The following is a 23,080-nucleotide window of genomic DNA, read 5'->3' as shown; positions in this document are numbered from 1 at the left end:
GACAAACATTATATGTTCTCATTCGTTTGGGGAATATAAATAATAGTGAAAGGGAAAATAAGGGAAGGGAGAAGAAATGTGTGGGAAATATCAGAAAGGGAGACGGAACATAAAGACTCCTAACTCTGGGAAACGAACTAGGGGTGGTGGAAGGGGAGGAGGGCGGGGGGTGGGGGTGACTGGGTGACGGGCACTGAGGGGGGCACTTGACGGGATGAGCACTGGGTGTTACTCTGTATGTTGGCAAACAACACCAATAACAAATTTATTATAAAAAAAAAAAAAAAAACGAGAGCCAAGGGCAAACGAAATGCAAAGGAGGTAGAAGAAAACAGATCATCAAGATAGAAAACAGAAAACCCAAAAGTTAGTTCCGTGAAAAAGCTCACGAGGGTGACAAACCCTCAGTTACAGCCGCCAACAGAGAAGCACAGTGGCCGAAGGCCTGCAGGGAAGCGGGTGCAGGATGCCACCGCTGCCCGCGGAAACGACCTTTGGGGCCCCTCCGGGACTGCAAGGAAAACCACGCGGCCGCTGCCCAGAAGGGCGCGGAGACTCACCCAGACCCAGAGGGACAACCTGAATATTCGACCTGTAACAAGAAATTGAATCGATGCGAAGTCTGAAGTCTTTGTGCGGACCAAGGGCTGCCAGAGACACCACTCACGCGCTTCCAGAAAACTCCGGGCATGTCCCCGCTCCTCCTGCCAGGCGAGCGTCGTCCCGACCCTAAAGCCTCAGACGCCTCGGGAGAAGACGAGGCATCAGTCTCGGGAGCCTGGATGTAAAACTCGTAACAAAAGGCCGCAACGCTACGCACCAGGAGCAGGTGTTTGTCACAGGAGTGCCGGTCGGCTGCACGTCCAGAAACGAACACGCGGCCCGTCCTCGAGGAGGGAAGGACGATACCTCAGGGTCGGCTCAAGGTGCCGTGTGAAGGTGCAAGTGCCCCAGCGGCAGGTGTGCTCGGGGTCAGCGCCCGCGGCCATGCTTCCTCCCGCGGGCCCGGGGCGGCCCACAGCGTCCTCCCTTCGCCTCGCGCCTGCCCTGAGGCCCTTCCGCTGCTAAGGACCCTCTTGATGACAGTGGGTCTACAGTCTCGGCCAGCGGGTGAGCAGGCACGGGGCGGGGTGAGGATGGCTGTCCCTTCGACAGCATTACTGTCACACGTCAGAGTCCACGGGGATGGGCCTGATCTCAGCTCTAAGACCCCTGTCAGCGCTGGGCCCGTGCGCAGGGAGGCGCGGAGCAGCAGAGGGCAGGATGCAGGCCGAGGAGGGGGCAGAGGCGTCCTCAGGGCAGAGCCCGGGGCGCTGGTCCCGGGATTCAGGGTCAGCGAGGAAAACCCACTGCATTTCCAGGGCTGTTAACAAGCTGGAAGCGAAATCAAGATCCCAATCACGGTAGCACTAAGCTAATAAAACTCAAATTATTTTGTCGAAAATAGTGCAAGAATTTTTTTTCTAGATTTTTTTTTTTAATTTGGGAGAAAGCGAGAGCGTGCAGCACATGAGCAAGGGGGAGGGCCAGAGGGCGAGGGAGCAGCAGGATCCCCGGGGAGCAGGGGGCCCGACGTGGGGCTCGATCCCCGGACCCTGGGATGATGACCTGAGCAGATGCTTCACCAACGGAGCCCCCTGGGCGCCCCTGGTGCAAGATTTACACAGATGACGGAAGTAAATGGGAAGGTGCTCCCCATCCCTGGGAGGAGACCGGTGGGGGGGGGGGTCTGGCGTGAGGCTCACCCAAGCCACGAGCCTGAGGGAAAAACACCAACGAGCTGCACTTCATCCAAATACGCAGCTGCACTGTAAGAGACAACGTACCTTTTCTTTTTGTTGAAGGAAGCTTTACCCCGAGCACGGGGCCGGGCAGGGCCTGGACTCGGGACCCCGAGGTCGAGACCAGAGCTGAGGTCAGGCGTCGGTCCCTTACCCAGGGCCCCCCAAAAGGCGGTATTTTGAAAACCTGGGTAAGCCACAGCCCGGGAGAAATTGCTGCAAATATCCTATCTGATAACCCGTCACCCCTAAAGCCTTGGAAAACAACTTAGAAGCAAGACTTAGGCCCCCTCCCCCAGAAGGCGGGGCAAAGGAGCCGAACAGTCGCGGCCAGAGCGACATGGCACGGGGACAGCCGGCGTGTGACCGACCATGGCGTAAGCAGGCGAGGACGTGAAACCGCCGCACTGCTCGTACCTTCCAAAACGTTATCTAAGTAGTTTTATAAGAAGCTGCACGTAGCAGCAGCCGCCTCGGGAGTGCGAGGCTCTGTCGGGCGCAGATGTGACTTACACGTAAAACCTACGAACCGTGAGCCCGCAGTTCCGCTCACACGAAGCTACCCAAGGCACGACACACGTGCACCCGAGAGTGGAAGGTCAATGCTCGTGGCCACGTCTGTGGGGCCCCCGAGTGGCAGCAACCTGGACGCATGTCACCTGGGCTGCCTCCCCACCCACCCCGCTGGAGCACAGCCTGGACCATGTACCTCATGCCTGTGGCCGTCTCAGGGGACACCTGCGGGTGAGGGCACCCACGCGGCTGCGCCACATGCGGAGCGGAGCAAAGGACCCAGCGGCAAGGAGGGCCCCTAACTGCCATCTAGCAACGAGACCCTAACAACAGTGCAGGAAGCAGGCGACGGCAGGAGAGCCAGGCAAGATGACGTCGGCTGGGGACACGGGCTTGGGCGTGTTTTCCACGCAAACCGCAGCACAACCCCGACCCCCACCCCGCCCTGGCTTTGGTTCAGACGCTGGTGGGCTGCTCGGCCCAGAAGGGAGGGACCCCCTCCCCACCCTGGGGCTTGGGGACAGGCCACCGGCCGCAGTGAGGGGACCCCGGGGTGCTTGGACAGCGTGTGCTCGGTCCCTGTGCCAGAGCGGCGGGCGGCCATGGACACCAGCCGGAGCCGGGCCCTGCCACCTTCACGGCCTGAGGCCTCCGCTCAGCGCCATGTGGGGCGTTGGGGACCGTGAAAATGGGCGGAGCCCGAGGTGACGGGACAGTGGACAGGCTCCGGCCGGTGCAGGGCCCCTGCCCGCATCCTCCCGACACTTGCTCCAGGCCGTGACCCTTCAGAACCATGACTCACGGTGACCCAGGTGACCCAGGACGACAAGTCGGCGACAGCCCGAGGGGCCGCACTCTCGCTGGTGTTTGACAAACACTGAATGAGTGCCACGGCCACGGGCCGCTCCCCCTTGGGGGTCGGGAACACTGGGCAGGGGTGCGGCCCCAAGGGGGTGTGACCCGCTGAGCACGCAGGAAGGCTCGGCCTCACTTGCTGGGGCACACCTCAGGTCCCAGCACATCCACCGACACCCACAGGCTCCGGGCATGGTGTCCCCGGCCGCAGGCGGGTGAGCGCATCCTGAGACTCAAGCAGGGCCAGCTGCGGGGACGGGCCAGCTGAATCCCGCGTCACACATGCAGCCGGACCCAGGGTTCGCATGTGACCCCATGTCTGTGACAATCTGGAGCAAATGAAACCAGGTGCCTTGGGGAGCCCCGCAGGTAGCCAACTCCCTGAGTGGTCAGGCTCCGAGGGGCCCGGGAGGCTCCAGGGTCCCTCTGGGGGGCTGGGGGCAGCCCCAGCCGTGGGGAGGGCTGCAGCGCGGGGGCCCTGCCGGGGTTTCCAGAATGAGCCCCGTCCCCTCCCTCCCCACCTGGCTGAAGGCCCCGCAGGGAACGTGCTGAGTCCGCACTTTGCGCTGTGTAAACGCGTGTTTACCGTGTAAATTTCTGGGCGTGGACTTTCTCCCGGCGGATCTATAATTTCTCAGAACAGAGGCTGAGACCCGACCTGGGGATCAATCAAAGCTCGATAAAGGGAGAGATAAAGCCGCCCTCGCCCCACCCCCGCCACGGGAGCTGTGGGCCGGCGGGCTGAGGCTGGGGAGGGTGCCGCAGTCCCGGGGACCCCGCCCCTCTCCCTGGGGCCCGGCCACATGCAGCCCAGCCCCCATGGGACCCACAGAGTCGGGGCCCATCGAGGTGCGGGTGCGCCGGGGTGGGGCGTGGCTGGGGGCCCTGCTGCCTGGGAACCTTCTTCCCGGCCTGACCTGGGGCCGACCTCAGGCGGGGCACCGGGCCTATGGCGGGGTGGCCACGGCCCCACGGGAGCTCCAGAGGCCGGGCCGCGTCCCCAGGCAGGTGGAGGCTGGTCCCAGGGCCACAGGACGGCTCCCCCAAAGCCAGGCCTCTCCGCTCCTCCCGGGAGGGCTGTGCGGGGGAAAGCAAACACAAGGTGGCCGCCCCGGTGTTCCTAGAAGAGGTCGGGGGGAGGAGGCGCGGCCAGACACCAGCTGACCCCGAGGTCCCAGGAGCCAGGCTAGGCCAAGGCTGGGCCGGGCCTGGGGAGTCCTCACAAGGACCCCACCCAGGCTGTTAGGAAACGGGCAGGGGAAGGAGGGGGGGGTCAGCGTGCCAGGCTCTTCTCCTGCTTAACTCCCACGTGGCCATCTGCTGAGGGGAGGTCCCCCGCCGCTGCCCCAGGGGCCCCTATGAGGGGCAGGAGACCAGCCAGACGAGGGGACCTCCTCTCCTGGCTTCCCCAAACCCGTCTTGAGCCTCCCAGCCCAGCAGACTGCTCCGGGGGACACCCCTGTCCCCCACGGGCCTGCCGCCCGGCTCTGCCCCGCCCAGTCCTGCAGAAGGATGGCTGGGGGTGACCACCGGGGCCTCGGAACCGTACCCGGCCCACCTTGAGCCCTCAAGATAGCTTCGGGGTGAATGCAGCCCCCCAGGTCCCCCCTGCGCCGTCTGCATCCTAGACACTTGGGGCCGATGCTGGCCGCTGGGCACGGGAGGGTTAATGGAATCGGGGCCAGTCGGGCTGGGCTGGGCTGGGCTGGCCGGCCACGGGGTGCTGGCTGCCCCGGCAGTGGGGAAATCAGAGGGCAGGCGCAGCCGGCCCCAGCAGAAGCATCCAGCTCAAGGCCTGCCTGCGCTCCGCCCCGCAGCCGGATGGCCCTGATCAGAGGTGAGGTGCCTCAAGGGCCCTGGCCCCTCACTCGGGGGTCCCAACCCTGTGCCCCCCGAGCCCCATGGCCAGGGGCAGCCCCAGGGAAGGCTCAGCTCAGGACAGACCAACAGGGCAGGCGTCGCGGCTGAGGCGCTGCCTAGGGATGCACCCTTGGGCACCTCTCTGGCCCCAGGGCCCATCTCTTCACACCTCCGCCCTGGGGAACCCTTCCCTAGGCTGGGGACTGCTGCCCTTGCAGCCCCTCAAGGCCAGGCCATGTCACCCCATCCCCCTCGGGGCCCAGCCCCATGCAGGTGGGTGTGGGGCATCCTCTGGCCTCATCCTGAGCCCTCCAAGGGCAGGGACAGGCCCAATGCGGTGGGCAGCCCAGTGATCCACGCAGGTTTTGGGGTGCTGTTGGTGTGGGGCCCAGTGTCCTTTGTCCTGGAAGGCCCCTGCCTCCTGATGAGTTGATGGCGGGGAGTCCCGTCCGCCCCACTCTACTCCTCCGCCAGCGCCAAGCTCCGTACCCGGGTGTGAGGTGCGCAGGCCAGGGAGCACATGGGTGAGGGCCCCCCAACCGGGGAGCCGAACCGGGGCAGCCTGACCTCAAGAGCACGGAGCACACGCCTGCTCAGGCCTGTTCCAGAATGCCCGCTCCCCCCCAAGCCCACCTGGTGACACGGCCCCGTCGAGCGTCCCCAGAGGGACGCAGACCGCCCCACAGCCAGGTACCCCTACCCTCAGGTCTCTCCCGACCTGGCGTCCTTCCCCTGGTGCACCTGCAGGCCTGGAAAGGGCAGGCGGTTCTGAGCTGCGAGAGGTGCCCATTGTCCTGCGTGGCTCCGCTTCCCTCTCAGGCGGGCAGAACACAACTCCGAGCTCCCACCTTTCTCTGGGCTGTCAGCAGGCCACCATCTCCGGTCAGGCACCACGGTCGGGAGTGGAGTTCCACGCTGGAGCACATGTGTAGGCTGTGGCCTGGAACGTTCCCAGTCTCCCTCAGCCCGGGGCTCACACCCTCTGGCCCCTGTCCCCGCAGGAGGCCCGGTCCTGGCCATGCTGCTGGTCTCCTGGGCAGCGCTGGGCCCTCGCGGCCTGCAGGCAGCAGAGCCCGGGGTTCCAGGGGCCCCCGAGAGCCTGCAGTGCCCGGCCGCCTGCACCTGCGGCCACGACGACTACATGGACGAGCTCAGCGTCTTCTGCAGCTCCCGGAACCTCACGAGTGTGCCCGATGGCATCCCGGCCGGTGCCAGGGCCCTGTGGCTGGATGGCAACAACCTGTCCTCCATCCCCGAGGCGGCCTTCCAGAACCTCTCCAGCCTGGGCTTCCTGAACCTACAGGGCAGCGGGCTGGCCAGCCTGGAGCCGCGGGCACTGCTCGGCCTGCAGCAGCTCCGCCACCTACACCTGGAGCGGAACCAGCTGCGCGGCCTGGGGGCCCACACCTTCCTGCACACGCCGGGCCTGGCCTCGCTCGGCCTCAGCAACAACATGCTGGGCCGGGTGGACGAGGGCCTCTTCCGGGGCCTGGCCGACCTCTGGGACCTGCACCTGGGCTGGAACGGCCTGGCCGTGCTCCCCGACGCCGCCTTCCAGGGCCTGGCCAGCCTGCGCGAGCTGGTGCTGGCGGGCAACAAGCTGGCCTACCTGCAGCCCCCACTCTTCTGCGGCCTGGGGGAGCTCCGGGAGCTGGACCTGAGCAGGAACGCCCTGCGCAGCGTCAAGGCCAACGTGTTCGTCAAGCTGCCCAAGCTGCAGAAGCTCTACCTGGACCACAACGTCATCGCTGCTGTGGCGCCCGGTGCCTTCCTGGGCATGAAGGCGCTGCGCTGGCTGGACCTGTCGCACAACCGCGTGGCCGGCCTCCTGGAGGACACCTTCCCTGGCCTGCTGGGCCTGCACGTCCTGCGCCTGTCACACAACGCCATTGCCGGCCTGCGGCCGCGCACCTTCCGAGATCTGCACTTCCTGGAGGAGCTGCGGCTCGGCCACAACCGCATCCGGCAGCTGCCTGACAAGGCCTTCGAGGGCCTGGGCCAGCTGGAGGTGCTGACACTCAACGACAACCAGATCCGTGAGATCGAGGCAGGCGCCTTTGTCGGCCTGCTCAGCGTGGCTGTCATGAACCTGTCTGGGAACTGCCTGCGGAGCCTCCCCGAGCGCACCTTCCAGGGCCTGGGCCGGCTGCACAGCCTCCACCTGGAGCGCGGCTGCCTGGGCCGTGTCCGCCCGCACGCCTTCGCTGGCCTGTCGGGGCTGCGGCGGCTCTTCCTCAAGCACAACGGCATCACAGCCGTGGACGAGCAGGGCCTGTGGGGGCTGGCGGAGCTGCTGGAGCTGGACCTCACAGCCAACCGGCTCACGCACCTGCCGGCGCGGGCCTTCCAGGGCCTGGGCAAGCTGGAGTACCTGCTGCTCTCGGGCAACCAGCTGGCGGCGCTGGCGGCCGACTCCCTGCGGCCCCTGCGGCGTCTCTTCTGGCTGGACGTGTCGCACAACCGCCTGGAGGCGCTGCCGGATGGCGAGCTGGCCGAGCTGGGGCAGCTGCGCTACCTGAGCCTCACCAACAACTCCCTGCGGATCTTCACGCCGCCGGCCACCGGCCTGGAGCGCCTCTGGCTTGGGGAAAACCCCTGGGACTGCAGCTGCGCACTCGGTGCCCTCAGGGCCTTGGCTCTGCGGGAGCCGGGCGTCGTGCCGCGCCTCGTCCAGGCCGCGCCCGAGGGGGACGATGGCCAGCCGCCCATCTATGTTTCCAACAACATCACCTGCGCCGGCCCCCCGGGCGTCTCAGGCCTCGACCTGCGTGACGTCACCGACGCCCACTTTGCTCAGTGCTGAGCGAGGCTGGGACCGGCTGGTGGCCCCTGGGGGCAAAGTGGGCCCTCGGTGTCCCCCTCGGCAGACACGACACAGCCCCAGGGGCCTGGTCCCTGACCGATGGATGGGAGGGGGGAGGGAAGGGGCCACATACATCCTCAGGGTCCCAGCCGTAGTTTATTAAAAGCCATCTGATGCAAGCGCGTGACCCCGGGGCATAGCTGGGGGTGGGTGGTGGGTGGAGGAAAGCTCTGCCCTGTGGCTGCCACCCTACAACCCTCCAAGGATGCCTGCTCATGCCTAAGGGGCGGCAGCGCCCCCTTCCCGTTGTTCGGAGCCCCTGGTCCTGCGAAGGTGGCACAGCTGGGCCCCCCCCATGCCCCTGCCCTCTCCCTCCAACCAGGAAGCATCAGTCTGTGCCCCCCTGCCCCAGTCCCTCCCGCCCTCCTGCACCTTGCCCCCTTTCCCACCCAGCTCTGCCGGCCGCCACAGGGAGGGTGTGGGGGAGGGCGTGGGAGCCGTGGGGCTGAGCCCCCCAGGGGCACGCGAGTCCTCAGCACCATGCCCTCCGCAGTCTACCTCTCGCTCAACCCAAGGGCTGCGGGGCCTAAGGGCGGCGTCACAGGCACAGCTGGCAGCTGCGGGGGCACCAAGACCCGTACAGGACGGCGCGCGGCTCTCTGAAGCATCAGGCCCGAACCACGCCAGTGGAACACGTTTAATTGTGGGCTCCTCTGAGGCCAACCGGCCCAACACCTCACAGGCTGCCCCCCAGCTCAGTCACCAGCATTGTGGGCAACAGACGCCCAGGGTCTCCTGGACCCTGTGACCCACGGGGCCCTGGAGGCAGCCAGCCATGCCCTGGGGCATGCTGTTCTCTGAGGGCTCAGGCCACCCCCCCAGGTAGAACCACCCACCGCCCCCAGATGTGGGGAGACACAGCGGTGTGGCTGCCTTGGTTAGGAGAGCCGAGCGGGTGCCTGGCTCAGAACCTTCTGGGCTATGGAGAAGAGCGCGGGGAAGGCAGAACTCTTAGGGAAGTCCCTGATGAAGTCTCGCCCTTCCTCGAGACTCCCGCAGAGCTCAGGGTCCAGAGGCACGGAGCCTGCGGAGGAAGAGGGCGGGGACGGGCCGTGAGGGTGGCGGAGGGCGAGCCCGTCCTCCCGGGCCCCCGGAGCAAAGCTCAGCTGCGGCCCTGACACACTCACCCAGGAACGGGACTCCGGCGAGCGTGGCCAGCTCCTCCCCGCCTCCTCGGGAGAAGACGTTGGTGCACTCCTAGGAGAGAGGTGCACGGGGCCTGAAGGACACCCCGCCCCCCCGCGCTCGGGGGTGGGTCCCTGGCTGCCCTCCCGGCCCATGGCATGCCTGACCCCACCCCGCCAAATCCCCATGACTCACTGCGCAGTGTGGGCAGACGAAGCCACTCATGTTCTCCACGACCCCGAGCACCTGCAGCCCTGTCTTCCGACAGAAGGTCAGCTCCCGCCTCACGTCCCCCACCGACACCGCCTAAGGCCCGGGAACCAGTCACCGCCGGCCGCTGGGTAACCTCAGAGCACAGCGCCAAGAGTACTACGGAGGGCAGACGGAGGTGCTCGGCCTTGGGAGCGGCCGCCATACCTGGGGTGTAGTGACCACGAGGGCCCCCAGGGGACTGTAGGGGCGCAGGGCGTCCACGGTGGCCATGTGCTCATCAGAGGTTCCTGGCGGCGTGTCCACGACCAGGTAGTCCAGCTGCCCCCAGGCCACATCAGACACGAACTGCTTTATGAGTGCTGTGAAGGCCCAGGGTCTCACTGGGGGCGCAGCATGCCCCTCGCCTCCAGCTGGCCTGCTGCTCGGGGGGCCTCTGCAGGCCCAGGGCCCGCCCAGCACAGCAGGGCACGCCTCTCACGGTGGAGCGGGGCACACAGCAGGCACCCCCCCCCCCCCCCGCGAGCACCTCTCCCTTCCCAGCTGTGGGCTGCTCCCGCCCCATCAGACTTCCACTCAGGTCTGACCCAGGAGCTGTAATCCTCGGGGAGCCATCAGCACCTGCACTCGGGGACACCTCAAGCTTTTGCAGGAGGAGGGGAGCTGTGGCGGCAGGGGAGCCTGCTGCCTGCCCCCCCCCCAATTACAGGGGCTCAGTGGGGCCCAGGCTGGGCGGCCTCAGGTCTGAGCTTGGGGATGGGGGTGTGGTGACGCCAGCCTCGGAGGTGCCTCCTGTTCCCAACTCCGTGTGGGCCCGACTGTTCAGGTGAGCAGCACGACCCCTTGGGAACAATCAGCTGTCAGGGTCTCCCACATTACCCGAAAACCCTGGGGCGGACGGCGCGCAGCTCCCACAGGACTCCCGCATTGACTTGTGGGTGCCACGGGGGCAGCTGGGAGAAGCGGGAAGGCAGACTGCGGCGTTACCGTTCTTCTTGGGGCCCCTCCACACCACGGCCTCGTCGGGGTTCTCCAGCAGGAAGCCCACGGACATGAGGGAGATGCTCTGCTCCTGGTCCACAAAGACGGGTACCCAGCCGCCGTCACACTGGTGCACAGCCCTGCCCTGTGCCCGCAGCATGCGGGGGATGCTGGGGCCGCACAGGTCCACGTCGAGGATCCCCACCTGCGAGGAGGCAGGACGTCCGCGGCGTGCAGGGGCCGCGAGGCAGGCAGAGGCTGAGGACCGCGGTGGCTGGGCGGGGGGCTCACCTTCTTGCCGGCATGGCGCAGGGCCAAGGCCAGCTCCGCGGAGATGGTGCTCTTCCCCACGCCCCCCTTCCCCGAGAGCACGAGGAGGATGTGCCGGACGCCTGCCAGGTTTCCGGGCCCTGAGCAGGAGAGGGGGGCACGACGCAGGTTGCCCTCGCACCGGGCGCCCTAGGAGGCCCCCAAGCACCTCGCGTGGCCCTAAGCTGAGACCCGCCCTTGGCCCCGACGGACGCCAGCGCCCTCAGGGGGAAGGCCTTCCGCGGCGGTCCGGGCCCACCTGGGGTGCCCTGACTCCGCCCCGCCCGTCGTCAGCACCTGCGAGGCCGCGCACCTGGAGCTGCGGGAGTACTGCGGGGGAACCGGCGCCGGGAGCCTGTGTCGGGGCGGCCCCCCCAGCACCCAGGCCCGGTCCCCGGGAGCCCAGCGCTGCCCCCCACCCCTCCGCTCCCCTCTTCTCCGGCCGCGGTCCCGCCCGCGCGCTCACCAGCCGCCGTACCCATCCCGGACGCCGCGCCGCGCGGCTTCCGCTTGCGGCCACGCCCCCGCGCAGTGCCCGCCCCCCGGCCGTCCTCATAGGCTCCCTCGCGCTCCGCTCAGCCAATCACATCCCACGTAAGGGGCATGTAGGTTCCGGGTCCGACGACGACCGGAAACGGGCTCCACTCCGTATCAGGCGCCGCCTAGCCCCGCGCCCAATGGGCAGCCGGGCCCTCGGTCCACGGCGGAGCGCCGACCAATGGGCACGCGCGGCCAGGATTGACGGGCCCAGCCGCCTCTCCGCGGGCCCCAGCAGCGCGGCCCGCCCCCCGCCCGCCGCCGAGCCGCCGCGCCCGCCCGCGCCCACGAGCGCCGCGGGGCCAATGCAGCGCGGGGGGCGGGCTGCGGGGCGGGGATTGTTTACGTCCCGCTCCGGAGCCGAAAGTAGGTCACGGCGGCCCTGCGGAGCGCGGCGCTAGGCGGCAGGTGAGCGGCGGCCGCCCCGACCTCCCTGCGCCGCCCCCGGCCTGGCGGAACCGCTGGCGGCGGGGGCCTGGCGCGCCTTTGTTCCCGCGGGCGGCGGCGCCGGGGTCCCGACCTCGGGGCCGCCCTGGGTCGCGGGGAGGCGAAGGCGCTCGGGGCAGAGGGCAGGACAGGGCTCGCCCCGCCCCGGGCCGTGGCTTGGCGAAGCGCGGGGGCGCGGGGTGGGCTCAGCAGGACGGGGTGTGTACCTCAGGAACGACGCAAGGCCGGGGGGCTTCGGGACTGGTTAAGGCTTGTTTAAATTCTTACGGTTTGTGTTTCCAAGAAGTCGGCGAGGGAAGTGGGAGGAGCCGGGCGGAGGAGCGTTGTGGCGGCCCTCGGGCCTCGGGCTGGGGGCTCCGACCTGGTCTGGGGGTGGGGCCGGGAGGCCACCGCCCGGGGAGGACAGGCTGGCTGCATGACTAATGTGGGTCTGGCATGAGGAACTCGAATGGTGGAGATGCCTTTTGTCAAAGTGGACGAGAGAGCGAGATGCCCGAGGGACAGGCCGAGCCCAGAGAGGGGCCAAGATACGTGTTCAAGGGTCATGGGCATCTGGACGGTGCTCCACGCGCTCTGCACAGCTTTCGTCAAGGTGCCTGCCCGCGGGGGCAGGGGGCGGTCAGGGAGAGCTTCGGGGCCCTCGCCGAGCGTCCGCTGGGCTCGGGAGACCCTCCACCTTGGCAGCGGGCTGAGGACGCAGCGCAGGTGCTGCCGTGGGCTTCTCTGCTCACAAGCTGGGTTTCCTTCCAGATCCTGTTCACCATGGCCAGGCGCCCTCGGAGCAGCAGAGCTTGGCATTTTGTCCTGAGTGCTGCCCGCCGAGACGCGGATGCCCGGGCTGTGGCTCTGGCAGGGACCGCGAACTGGGGCTACGACTCTGACGGGCAGGTAGGTCCTAGTGGTGGTGCCTGGCTGCAGGGGAGTAGAGGCGCCAGCGGCGGGAACGAAAGATGCTCCTCAGAGCAGAGGAGGGGCCAGGTGAACCCACGTGGCCTGCAGTGACAGGACCCCAGGACAGACACCACAGTCTTCTCTCGACTCATCTGTTTGTCACATAGCTTGGTCAGTTCAACAGAAGTTTTGTGTTCTGCTTATCCAACCCGTTTCCAAAGGTGGCAGTGGTTCCCTTGCCATGCACGCTCCCAGATGTCGTCCCCGCCTGTACACACGGATACTCCGTGTTTGTGTACATGTGCGTAGAAAGAGAACGTAACGATGTTTAGAGGCCGGGATGCCTGTGCTTTCCACGCACAGCAGCTCGAGTTCTGGGAAGCCCGGAAGCCTTCAGAGGAGCTGCTGGGCGGGCTGTCTGACGCCTCTGAGTGGCTCACTGGACCGACCTCAGCCATGCCGATTGGAGCAGCAGGGCCGGGTGACCACTGGGCCTGTCACTGGGGAGGGCTCTGGATGGCCGCTCGGATCTCTGGGACCAGGACAGGGCTTGGGTTCTGCCCTGAGTCACCTTGGCTGCTTCCTGCAGGGTTGATTCTTGGGTGACCAGGCACAGCCACCCTGTATGTTGTTGCCCTGACGCACCCAGGTGGCCTAGGAGGAAGTGGTTGTTTCTTTTCTTTAGAGTGGGGTGGCTGAGCTTGGGGGAACTGCCAGGGCTTGGAGGAGAGAACTGGAGGCAGTGGCTGACTTAGGGATGTCCTGGGTCCCTTCCTAGAGCCTCCCCAAACTCCTTGCCCCACCGGCAGGAGGCCTAGGCTTGCATTCCTTCCCGCCTCTGGCTCCCACTGACCCCATGACCCAGGTGATCTGTTCTCCTGGCTGTCCCTGCCTTGCCAACTCATTGCTAGAAGATGTGGGCGGTGTTGGGGGGCCCGGGCGTAGCTCTTGACACATGTTTGTAGCTTGCCTGTCACCTAAGGGACCTGGAATCCTTGGCTGTGTGGGTAGGCGTGTCACCCCGAGCACGTCTGAAGGCCGAACACCCCCCTCTTCCCTTCTGCTCTGATGCTGCCCTATGGCTGGTGGGCGGCAGCTGCCCCCCGTGGCTTGGGAGCAGGGGCCAACCATATGGGCCTCCAGCGCTCCAGTCTGAGACCCTGGGTCTTGGCCAAGTGGGAAGGGGCTGCTTCTGGGTAGCGGTGAGTGTGCCCTGGCTTTTGAGGAACCTGCATTCCACCCAAGCGCAGTGCTCTGGGCCTTCTTCCCGTCCCGTGTCCATCCTCGGCCAAGGCTTCCTGCTCCCTCAGGGCAGCCTGTGCTCCATGGCCCTGGGTGCAACAGGAGAGAAATGGGAGCATGCTCGTCAGCTCTTGTCCTGGTGGGAGCACGTAGAGCAGCAGGACAGAGGACGGAGCATGGGAGTGAAGGGGGAAGAGCCTCTCCCCCGTGGTCTAGGGACAGAGAGGCTCCACCCCACGGGAGACAGGTGCACACATCAGCTGGGGGGAGGGGGAGCGCCAGAGTGTGGAGGTGTGGCCAGCCCTGGCCTGCGGTGCAGATGGCTTTGTGGGGGAGAGGAGCGCCCAGGGGCGGGGAGCGGGGGTGGGCCCTAATCAGGACCCGAGGCTGCCTGCCTGCTGGACAGGGGACCAGATGTGGTCAGGATAGGAACATCTGTGCGCACAGGCAGGCCTCCTGGCTGCTTTCAGGAAGGATCTGGCTCTGGGCCACCATCAGGCCCCCGTGTGTGGCACATGCTGTGAGGATTGGGCCCCCTCCGGCAGAGGACCTCTTATAGCCGAAGCTCCAAGTGTCCACACAGGACCAAGGGGCTCCAGGGCCCCGTGGGGGGGGGGGGGTCAGAGCCACCCATGGCATGGATGACGGGAGGGCCACGGTCCAGGACAGGTGCTCGCGCCCTGCCGTGCTGAGGGGCCCCCGCTGGAGCCCGGCCGCTGCCAGGCTGCCCTCCTGGGGTCAACAGCAGACTTGGTCCCGGGCTCCGTGCTTCCGGCTGTCCAGAGAAAGAACTGGCAGGTGGCCCCTCCTGGCTGGCCATCAGCGGGGCTCCCGTGACCGCATGGCTATGTGGGGATGGGGCGGAGCCCCTGACCCCACTCCCAGGAGGTGTCCAGGGTCCCAGGGTGGCACCGAGGAGGGTGGGGGCTGGCCGTGCGCAGGAGACCCAGGGAAGCTCCGGTCCTGTCCTCAGGGCATCAGTGCGGTTGACCCACAGGTGGCTGACCTCGGGGTGGAGGGCAGAGGGTGGAGGGCACGCCAGGTCGGGACAGCCAGTCCTTCTGTCCTAGCACAGTGACTCTGACTCCGACCCCGAGTCCTCGGCCCTGCCGCCGCCCATCCCCAGCGCCGTGCCTGTGACTGGGGAGTCCTTCTGTGACTGTGACAGCCAGAGCGAAGCCTCCTTGTGCGGCAGCCTGCACGTGGTGCACCGGGGCAAGGACAAGGACTGCCGCTGCGGCGAGGAGGACGAGCGTGAGCACCTGGGGGCCGGGGCTGGGGACCGGGGAGGGGCCTGGCCGAGCTGCCACAGCCTGGCCTTCACTCCTACAGATTTTGACTGGGTATGGGATGACTTGAATAAGTCTTCGGCCACTCTGCTGAGCTGTGACAACCGGAAGGTCAACTTCCACATGGAGTACAGCTGTGGCACCGCGGCCATCAGGGGCACCAAGGAGCTGGGGGAGGGCCAGCACTTCTGGGAGATCAAGATGACCTCGCCGGTCTACGGCACTGACATGGTATGCGGTCGCTGGTGGGGGGGTGGTGGGCAGCACCCCAGGCGCCCAAGACAGCCCCTGCCCACCCTGCTCTTTTTTCCTAGATGGTGGGCATCGGCACATCAGACGTGGACCTGGACAAGTACCACCACACGTTCTGCAGTCTGCTTGGCAGGGATGAGGACAGCTGGGGCCTCTCCTACACAGGTGCGTGGTGCCCCGAGGGCAGGCAGGGCTGGGGGGACCCCCGAGGCGGCCAGGCTCACCCCATCCCACTGCCCCTCCCCCCTCCCCCCAGGGCTTCTCCACCACAAGGGTGACAAGACGAGCTTCTCCTCGAGGTTTGGCCAGGGCTCCATCATTGGCGTGCACCTGGACACCTGGCATGGGACGCTCACCTTCTTTAAGAACAGGAAGTGCATAGGTGAGGGCGGCCATGACCTTGACTGGGGCCTGGAGTGTAGAGCTGGAGCCCCGGGGAGCGTCCCCAGGCTTCCCCAAAAGGCTCACCTCACAGAAACCGGAGGGCGAGGCGGCACGGGCGGGTGGGAGTCACGCGCCTCCGGAGGACATGCCACCTCGCGGGCGGCCCAGGGTCCAGCTGCGCTCCCCACCCCCCAGGCGTGGCGGCCACCAAGCTGCAGAACAAGAAGTTCTACCCGATGGTGTGCTCCACGGCCGCCAAGAGCAGCATGAAGGTGATCCGCTCGTGCGCTAGCATCACGTCCCTACAGTACCTGTGCTGCTACCGCCTGCGCCAGCTGCGGCCCGACTCCGGGGACACGCTGGAGGGGCTGCCCCTGCCGCCTGGCCTCAAGCAGGTGCTGCACCACAAGCTGGGCTGGGTCCTGAGCATGAGCTGTGGCCGCCGCAAGCCCCCCACGCCCTCCCCCAAGGCCACGGCCACCCCTGGCAGCCCTGAGCCCCGGCACTGCCAGAGGAAGCGCTGCCGACGGACCTAACTTCTCTTCCAGCAAAAACTGCCTTCCTGGGGCTGAGGGGGTGTGTCCTCCATCCCTCCTTTCGGGCCATGCTCCAGAGGGAGGCCTTGGGCTGAGGTCTGTCTTGGTGCCTGTCCCTCTGCTCCCCAAGGCGAGGACAGGCCCGGGAGCCTGAGTGCATCTGGCTCCCGCCTGCACCGTGTGGAAGCGGCCGCCCCGCTCTCCTGGACCGACTGTGGGCCTGGAAGGCGGCACCCAGGGGGCTGCGGCCCCGCCCATGAGGACACCCCATTAGAGGCGGCCCTGGAGGTTGCCGCCAGCCTTGAGTTCTTTAACTTGCTTGTGCATGTCATCAGCTGCTGTCCCTCCCGCCCCAGACTGAGATGACTGTAATAAACTTAGATTTTGTGTAACATCTCTGTGGTGGCAGGACCAGAGCAGCCTGGGCCAAGCTCCCAGGTGCCTGTGGCTCTTCTCCTGCCACGTCTGGTTGCATCACAGCACCACCTGGGGCAGAGGTATTTGCTCCCCTTCCTGACCGCCCCAGCTCGGCACCAGCCCTGGGGCCAGTGGTACAGGACCCGGGGCATGGGACACCCTCCTGGTTTGTCCCAGTTATCCAAGAACATTGTGGCCACCCCATGCCCTCCCCAGGTATGGTGCCCTGGTCCCTGGTCCCTGCCCCCAGTGGTTTGCAGCTGTTCCCCCTGATTGGGCAGACCCTGTTCTGTCCTGCTGGGAGGTGAGACGAGGCCCCTTCCTGTCCCTCAGGCACGGTTAGGAGCCCAGATCCAGTAGGAACTCAGGGTCGGTGGAGATCAGGAAGAGGTAGATGCAACGGGAGAGGTCAGGCCCCACCCTCTGCGGGGCCGCACACCTCGCCCACCTTCACGGGGAGGTCCGCCAGGAGGGCCAGGCGCTCCTGCTCCATGCTGCAGGCCATGTATGCCTAGGGCAGGCACAGGGATGAGCAGGGGAGGATCTTGGACACCTGGCTCCACACCTGGAGGGTGCAGGGGACCCACCTGCTGCAGAAGGCAGGGGGAGGGGAAGGCAGCGACGACCGCATCGGCCACGGCTGGGCTGACCCGGTTAAACTGCTTGATCTGCCGCCACCAGACCCCACGCAGGCCTGTGCCATCTCTTGCCACTTGCTCGCCTGCTGTCCAGCGCCCATCCACGCAGAAGGAAAAGGCGCAGGACTCCCGGTACTGCCTGAAGGCAGGAAGAGACTCGGGGAAGTTTCTAGAGGTCTCGTGTCCTTCGAGCATCCCATCCAGCTCAACGAAGCCCCCGGCCCTCTCCGCTCTCAGGGGGACCAGAGAGCTACCGCCCCTGCAGGTGTCCCTGTCCCCCTCCCAGCCACAGCCACCAGTCGGGGCGGGGGTCACGCACTTGAAGGGGTGCTGAGCAAAGGCCTTGGTGAAGGTGCATACGTGCTGACTCAGCTCCTGCCAGGAGGGCACCAGCAGCACGTCCAGGTGTGCCCAGAGCTGCAGGAGTACCAGGGCCTGAGGAGGTGAGCCCACACTGTGGATCAGATGTCACCCCTGGGGTGAGACCGACCCAGCTGGGACCAACCCCACATGCTGCTCTGGGACAGAAACCGGGGCTGCGGGGCCTTGGAGAGCAGCCCAAGCACCAGGATCAAGGGCAAACACCTCACCTCCTCCACCTTGGGCCAGCTGAGTGCCACTGGGGCACAGGCTACTGCTGGACCCTCTGGCTGCCGCACCTCCCGACTGCTGGGCTGGTGAGACCTGAGCAGAGGTGACCATCCCTGCGGCTCCCACACCTCATTGTTCCCTGAGCCCTCCCAAGGGAGTTAACCGTCACAGCCACCCTCGAGCCCAGAGCTGCCACCACCTTTCCCCCGCCCAGCCTAGTTGGGGCACCAGAGTGACTCATACTGCAGGTAAGCGTCTAGCCCGATGACAGCCAGGTGGAGGCCGGTGGAGCTCTCAGGACAGGCCCAGGGCATGGAGTAGGCCGGGCGGCAAGTCTGCAAACCAAGGTTTAACCCGTCAGCCTGTCTGTGGGGCTGCAGCAGGCAGGGCCACTGGCTACTGGGCCACTGCCAGTTTGCAGACAGAAGCGAGCCCGGGAGTGACAGGGAGCCCAGACAGGCACGGGCTTCCTCCACGACCCAGCTATGTGCCTCCCACAAGGCCGAGGACCTGGGAAAGCCCAGCACCTCCCAATTTCTGCCCACCTGTGCACCCCTGCCCAGTTGGCGTAGCTTAGCCTACAGCAGGTGCGTGGCAGCTGCCGACCCTGGCGCGCTGGGACCTACAGAGGCTGTAACCCAACGCCTGGACTTGGTCTCAGTTCCGGGAGAACCTTCCTAGACCTCTTGCCCTCCAGACACGCCTCAGGCCTCCAGCTGCTCCCAGGCCAAGAACCCTGCCGCTTCCCCGCCCGCCTCTCCCCTTGAGGAGGGAGCCCTGATGGCAAAGCAACCCCCCCCCCGCCCCCGGTGTGGAGAAGGGGTGCTGCCCCTGCCCCCAGCACCTGGGTCAGCGGCTTGATGCCCTGCAGAAACTCCTTGATGCCCCGCAGAACTTCTCTGGCTCCAGGAGCAGCAGCACCTCCACCTGGTCTGTGGCCTGCACCTCAGAAGACACCCGAGGGGACAGCGGGGGCGCTGCTGCCCACGCTCCACCGCACGTGCCCCTGGGCCGCTGGGGCCCCACGAGGCCTGCTGTGCAGCCCAGCGTCCCACCCGCGGTCCGGGGATGGCAGCCCGGGGACTGGCCCTCCTCCCCTTGGCTGGCCGCTCTGCGGGGTGCGCATCTGGCGGTGAGGGCAGGGAGGGCGGGGGGGCACGGGGGCGCGGAGGGCACAGGGAGGCGTGGAGGGCAGGGGGGCACGGGGGGGCACGGAGGGGCGCCAGGGGCGCGGAGGGCACGGGGGACGCGGAGGGCACGGGGGCGCGGGGGGGCGCGGGGCGCACGGGCTAGGACGCTCACCGCGCGCGGACGCGGGTCCGGCTGCGCTCTGCTCCACCTGAGGCTGCGCGCGGGCCGCTGGGCCTCGACGTGGCGCTCGCAGCCCAGGGCGCGCAGGGCCTCCAGCAGGACGCCGGCGTCTCCCAGGAGCGCTGCTCGGGCCGCAGGGACACGGCTGAGCCCCCTGCGCTGCTGCGGCGTCCCCGCCCCCGCCAGGCGCCCCCGCCGCCCCCCGCACCTGGGTCCACGCGCACCGCCACGCGCCGCAGGGACTGCTCCGGCCGCGCCGCCGCCCTGCGCTCCTCCCGCGGCCCCGCGGGGCCCTCGGCGTCCGAGTCCGAGATCTCCCAGGTCGGCCGCCGCCGCCCGCCGCCCCCGGCCCGGCGCGAGCGCCCCGCCCCCCCGGCGCCCGCCCGCGCCATAGCCTCCGCCGCCGCCTCCCGCCCGCTTCCGGCCGCGCCCGGACGCCTTAGCGCGGGACACCGGGCGCTTCCGGCGGGCGGCTTCCGGCCGGCGCGGACCCGGCGCCCCCATGGCTCGCAAGAGAGTGCGGCCGCGGCTCCTCGCCGAGCTGGCCCGGCGCGTGCGGGCCCTGCGGGAGCAGCGGGAGCGGCCGCGGGACTCGCAGCGCTTCGCCCTGGACTACGACACGCTGACGCGGCCGCACTCGGGACGCCGGCTACCCGCGCGCGCCTGGCCCGACGTGCGCCGCGAGAGCACCCTGCCGCAGCTGCTCCGCCGCCTGCCGCTCTTCGGCCTGGGCCGCCTGGTGACGCGCAAGTCCTGGCTGTGGCGGCACGACGAGCCGTGCTACTGGCGCCTGACGCGCGTGCGGCCCGACTACACGGCGCAGGTGCGTGCGCGCGGGCCCCGGCGCCCCGGCCGCGGGGAGGGAGGGAGGGCGGGAGGGCGCGCCCGCCGACGCCGCTGCGCTTGCCTTGCAGGACCTGGAGCACGGGCGGGCCTGGGGCGTGCTGACCTTCCGAGGTGAGGCCCGGGGCGGGGCCCGGGGGAGGGGGGACCCGCAGCGCCCGTGCGCTCAGCCCCGGCCGTCGTTCCAGGGCGCACTGAGGGCGAGCCCCGGGAGGTCGCGCAGGCCATGTACCACGACTGGCGGCTGGTGCCCAAGCACGAAGAGGCGGCCTTCACCGCGCCCGCGTCCCCGCCGCCCCGGGACGCCCCGCGCCGCGTGCCCTACCCGCCGCTCCTGCGGGCCATGATTCTGGCCGAGCGGCGGAAACGCGGGGACGCGAGCATCGCGGAGCCTATGCTGAGCCTGGAGCGGGCCGAGCAGCCCTGGGACTACCCCGCCAGGCCGCAGGCGAAGAGCAAGGGCACGGCCGTGTAGCGGCCCGCGCGCCGGCCGACGCCCTGGGGTGACCGGAGGGCGCCTCTGCCGGCCGCTGGCTCAGCCCTGGGGGCGCGGCCCGGCGCCCACCCGGACACTGACTCCGGCGGCCGCCGCCGCCTGTGCCCCGAGCTGTGCGTGCAAATAAAGGCGGCGCCTGCGTCCTGGGCTGTGCTTGTTTCGAGTGCGGGACGCGGGAGGCGGGGACGGGGAGCGCCGGGACGGGGAGAGCGGGGACCGGGAGCCGGGGCGGGGAGAGCGGGGACGGGGAGCGCGGGGACCGGCAGCCAGGGACCGGGAGGGGGCGGGGCGGGCCGCCCCCGCCTGCTGCCGCAGCCATAGCCATTCTGTGCCAGATGCCGACGGTGCTCGCTCACCTCTTCCCCGCGGGTGAGCGGCGCGGGGCGGGGGACGGGGGGCTGTGGGCGACCGGCCCGACGTGCCCCGACCCCCCCGGTCCCCGCGGCTCCCCGCAGCCGGCGAGCACGAGCGCACCTTCCTGGCCGTGAAGCCCGACGGCGGGCAGCGGCGGCTCGTGGGCGAGATCTTGCGGCGCTATGAGCGCAAGGGCTTCAAGCTGGTGGCGCTGAAGCTGGTGCAGGTGAGGGCGCTGGCGGGGCGGGCAGGAGGGCGGGGACCCCGGCGCGCAAGGCCCGGCCCCACCAGGTCCCCACCCGTCCCTACCCCGGCCCCGCAGGCCTCGGACGAGCTGCTGCGCGAGCACTACGCCGGGCTGCGCGAGCGCCCCTTCTACGGCCGCCTGGTGGACTACATGCGCTCGGGGCCCGTGGTGGCCATGGTGAGTGCCGGCGGGGCGGGGCGGGCCTGGGAGCGGTCCTGGGCGCTGGGCGCTGACCCCGCCGGCCCGCGCGGTGTGGCAGGGGCTGGACGTGGTGCGCGCGTCGCGGGCGCTCATCGGGGCCACCGACCCGGCAGACGCGGCGCCCGGCACCATCCGAGGGGACTTCTGCGTGGAGGTTGGCAACTAAGGCCAACCCCATCCCGCCCTGCCGGTCCCAGCGGCCACAGGCCTCACGAGGCTCCCCCGCAGGAACGTGATCCACGGCAGCGACTCGGTGGAGAGCGCCCGGCGCGAGATCGCGCTCTGGTTCCGCGGCGACGAGCTGCTGTGCTGGGAGGACAGCGCCGAGCCCGCGGGCCCCTCCTGTGCGGACGCCCGCGACCTGGGCAGCCTTTCCTTGGACAATAAAGCAGTGAATCCTCCGAGCTCCCGCTGGTCTGGGGCAGGGACGCAGCTACGATATTAAGACGTTTATTACATACAGAGCAGATACGTGGGTTCACTTGCAGGGCCAAAGCCTGAGGAGAATCCCAACCCAGCCCCTTCCCCCAGCTGCACCCACCCAGCTAGCCCCCGAGTCACTTCACGGCCCCGTGGGAACAGACAAGGGACTGGACGGACATCACAGTGGACAGTGGCAGGGTGGTGGGGAGAAGCCTGCAGCTGCACATGGCTGTGGCGGTGGCCGGCTGGGCTCGTGGGGCGGCTGCCCAAGATCTGTGCTTCTCTGGTGGGAGGTGGGTGGGCAGCAGGGCCTGGGCCTGCCCCCATCAGTGCCCCTTGAGCAGGAGCAAGGCCTGCCCTGGGGCAGGTCAAGGAGGTGTGGGTCCAGGCACCCCTCCAAACGGCATCTCAGCCTAGAGCAGAGGCAGCTCCCCCAAGGCCTGCAGGCTGTCTTCAGTTGCTCTCGAGGGAGCAGGCCACACTGTCAGCCCGAGGCACTTCATAGTGTGTCTGGGGAGCCAGGCTCCTTGGCTACTGTGGGAGGCAGGCCCCAGACCACGTGTCCCCCGTTCCCAAGGCTGAGCCTGTGTACTAGGACCGACCCCAGGAGAGGCCAGGGGCCTCCCTTTCTTCCTGAGGCCTGGGCCTGCCCTGGCAGCCTGAGAAATTCCACCCCGGGGATTCTGGGTGGGGGGGTGGGGGGGGGTGTAGGTCTCCGGAGCCTGCTCCTACAGGTGGCTCTTCCACCCAGGGAGAGGTGGGGCCTGCCACGTGGGGTGAGCATCTGTCTCCGTCTTCTCAAGCAGCTGCCAGAGGCAGCCTGGGTACGTGCTTTCATGCCAAGTCCCGGGGTGGCAGGCATCGGGGTGGGGGGAGTCCAGGGAAGGCCGGGGGTAGGCTGGCTCCTTGGGTCAGGCCCACCCCTTCAGGCAACAGACAAAGGCAAGTGGGCTCTGGCGGGGAAGACCTGGGGGGCTGAGCTCCCTGCTCCCTGCCCTGGGGGATCCTCGGAGCAAGAGAGAGAGGGCCCAGGTGGAGCTGGGAGCCCCCAGCAGAGGCTTCTAGGCCCGACCTGCCCGGGATCCTGCCTGGCTCTGGCCCTGAAGTGCCCCTGGGTCAGAAGAATGTGGGGCCAACCAGAAACCGCTGGGGAAGGTGTCCCGAGAGGTTCTTCCCCTTGGGGCGAGAGCAGCACCCCGCTCTACCTCCCAGTGCCGCCCGCTCTCGGAGAGGCCCGGCCCTAAGGTGAAAGCTGCAGGTTGAGAGGTTCTACGAGGGGCGGGCGCGGGCTGCCTGTGGGGCGGGGCTGTATGTACACGGGCGGCGGGTAGGCGGGGCAGGAGCCAGGAGCCTCACTCAGGGCTGTAGGACACCTGCCACACGATGATGTGGCTGCGCTCCGCCTTGGACAGCAGGTGCTTCACCTGGTTCACGTCCCCGGTGCTCTCCTCTGTGTCGTCATCCTCTCCGTCCCCTGGACAAAC

At 68.1% G+C, this 23,080-nt stretch overlaps 7 protein-coding genes across 30 annotated transcripts in view; 4 read left to right on the top strand and 3 right to left on the bottom strand.

Annotated features, from left to right (window-relative positions):
* Positions 1-189: 189 nt before the first annotated feature.
* Positions 190-7,991, top strand: IGFALS (insulin like growth factor binding protein acid labile subunit). The gene is made up of 2 exons (XM_077906120.1): positions 190-4,986; positions 6,011-7,991. The coding sequence occupies exons 1-2, from the start codon at positions 4,737-4,739 to the stop codon at positions 7,810-7,812; spliced, it is 2,052 nt and encodes a 683-aa protein (XP_077762246.1). The 5' UTR covers positions 190-4,736; the 3' UTR covers positions 7,813-7,991.
* A 503-nt stretch (positions 7,992-8,494) lies between these two features.
* Positions 8,495-11,160, bottom strand: NUBP2 (NUBP iron-sulfur cluster assembly factor 2, cytosolic). Of its 5 annotated transcripts, none has more exons than XM_077906133.1 (7): positions 10,964-11,160; positions 10,480-10,598; positions 10,087-10,393; positions 9,415-9,569; positions 9,193-9,303; positions 9,000-9,069; positions 8,495-8,896 (listed from the first exon to the last, which is right to left on the bottom strand). In XM_077906133.1, exons 1-7 carry the CDS (start codon positions 10,977-10,979, stop codon positions 8,751-8,753), a joined length of 924 nt encoding a protein of 307 aa, XP_077762259.1. In that variant the 5' UTR covers positions 10,980-11,160; the 3' UTR covers positions 8,495-8,750. The 5 variants fall into 5 exon arrangements, with proteins under 5 accessions (XP_077762259.1, XP_077762261.1, XP_077762260.1 ...); XM_077906135.1 differs by having other exon boundaries at positions 10,195-10,393; positions 10,964-11,103; XM_077906134.1 differs by having other exon boundaries at positions 10,976-10,999.
* A 127-nt stretch (positions 11,161-11,287) lies between these two features.
* SPSB3 (splA/ryanodine receptor domain and SOCS box containing 3) lies at positions 11,288-16,467 on the top strand. Of its 3 annotated transcripts, none has more exons than XM_077906130.1 (7): positions 11,288-11,442; positions 12,232-12,369; positions 14,685-14,868; positions 14,947-15,134; positions 15,218-15,320; positions 15,412-15,537; positions 15,735-16,467. In XM_077906130.1, the coding sequence occupies exons 2-7, from the start codon at positions 12,244-12,246 to the stop codon at positions 16,073-16,075; spliced, it is 1,068 nt and encodes a 355-aa protein (XP_077762256.1). In that variant the 5' UTR covers positions 11,288-11,442; positions 12,232-12,243; the 3' UTR covers positions 16,076-16,467. The 3 variants fall into 3 exon arrangements, with proteins under 3 accessions (XP_077762256.1, XP_077762254.1, XP_077762255.1); XM_077906128.1 differs by having other exon boundaries at positions 11,305-11,442; positions 14,690-14,868; XM_077906129.1 differs by lacking the exon at positions 11,288-11,442 and adding an exon at positions 11,673-12,073 and having other exon boundaries at positions 14,690-14,868.
* Positions 14,942-19,536, bottom strand: EME2 (essential meiotic structure-specific endonuclease subunit 2). The gene is given in 9 exon segments (XM_077907039.1): positions 14,942-16,930; positions 16,932-17,003; positions 17,080-17,269; positions 17,450-17,565; positions 17,721-17,814; positions 17,965-18,056; positions 18,574-18,660; positions 19,024-19,240; positions 19,451-19,536. Coding segments are annotated over 9 exon segments (1,053 nt in total). The 3' UTR covers positions 14,942-16,831.
* MRPS34 (mitochondrial ribosomal protein S34) lies at positions 19,494-20,518 on the top strand. The gene is made up of 3 exons (XM_077906116.1): positions 19,494-19,855; positions 19,947-19,989; positions 20,064-20,518. The coding sequence occupies exons 1-3, from the start codon at positions 19,535-19,537 to the stop codon at positions 20,348-20,350; spliced, it is 651 nt and encodes a 216-aa protein (XP_077762242.1). The 5' UTR covers positions 19,494-19,534; the 3' UTR covers positions 20,351-20,518.
* On the top strand, positions 20,452-22,041 carry NME3 (NME/NM23 nucleoside diphosphate kinase 3; the record flags this gene model as incomplete). Its single annotated transcript, XM_077906119.1, has 5 exons — positions 20,452-20,740; positions 20,827-20,951; positions 21,048-21,148; positions 21,222-21,335; positions 21,402-22,041. Coding segments are annotated over 5 exons (846 nt in total), but the record flags the coding sequence as incomplete, so codon positions are not given.
* Positions 21,608-23,080, bottom strand: part of MAPK8IP3 (mitogen-activated protein kinase 8 interacting protein 3) — a 45,907-nt gene continuing 44,434 nt past the window's right edge. For all 18 annotated transcript variants that reach the window (XM_077906108.1, XM_077906103.1, XM_077906106.1 and 15 more), the window contains one exon: positions 21,608-23,070. In XM_077906108.1, the coding sequence (XP_077762234.1) occupies positions 22,949-23,070 (122 nt within the window). In that variant the 3' untranslated portion in view covers positions 21,608-22,948. The remainder of the gene's footprint in view (positions 23,071-23,080) is intronic.

The sequence above is a fragment of the Canis aureus genome, chromosome 8 (assembly GCF_053574225.1).
Source record: "Canis aureus isolate CA01 chromosome 8, VMU_Caureus_v.1.0, whole genome shotgun sequence".
NCBI classification, from domain to species: domain Eukaryota; kingdom Metazoa; phylum Chordata; class Mammalia; order Carnivora; family Canidae; genus Canis; species Canis aureus.
Note: the sequence above shows the minus strand (reverse complement) of the source record. Positions and strands in the feature narration are given on the sequence as shown.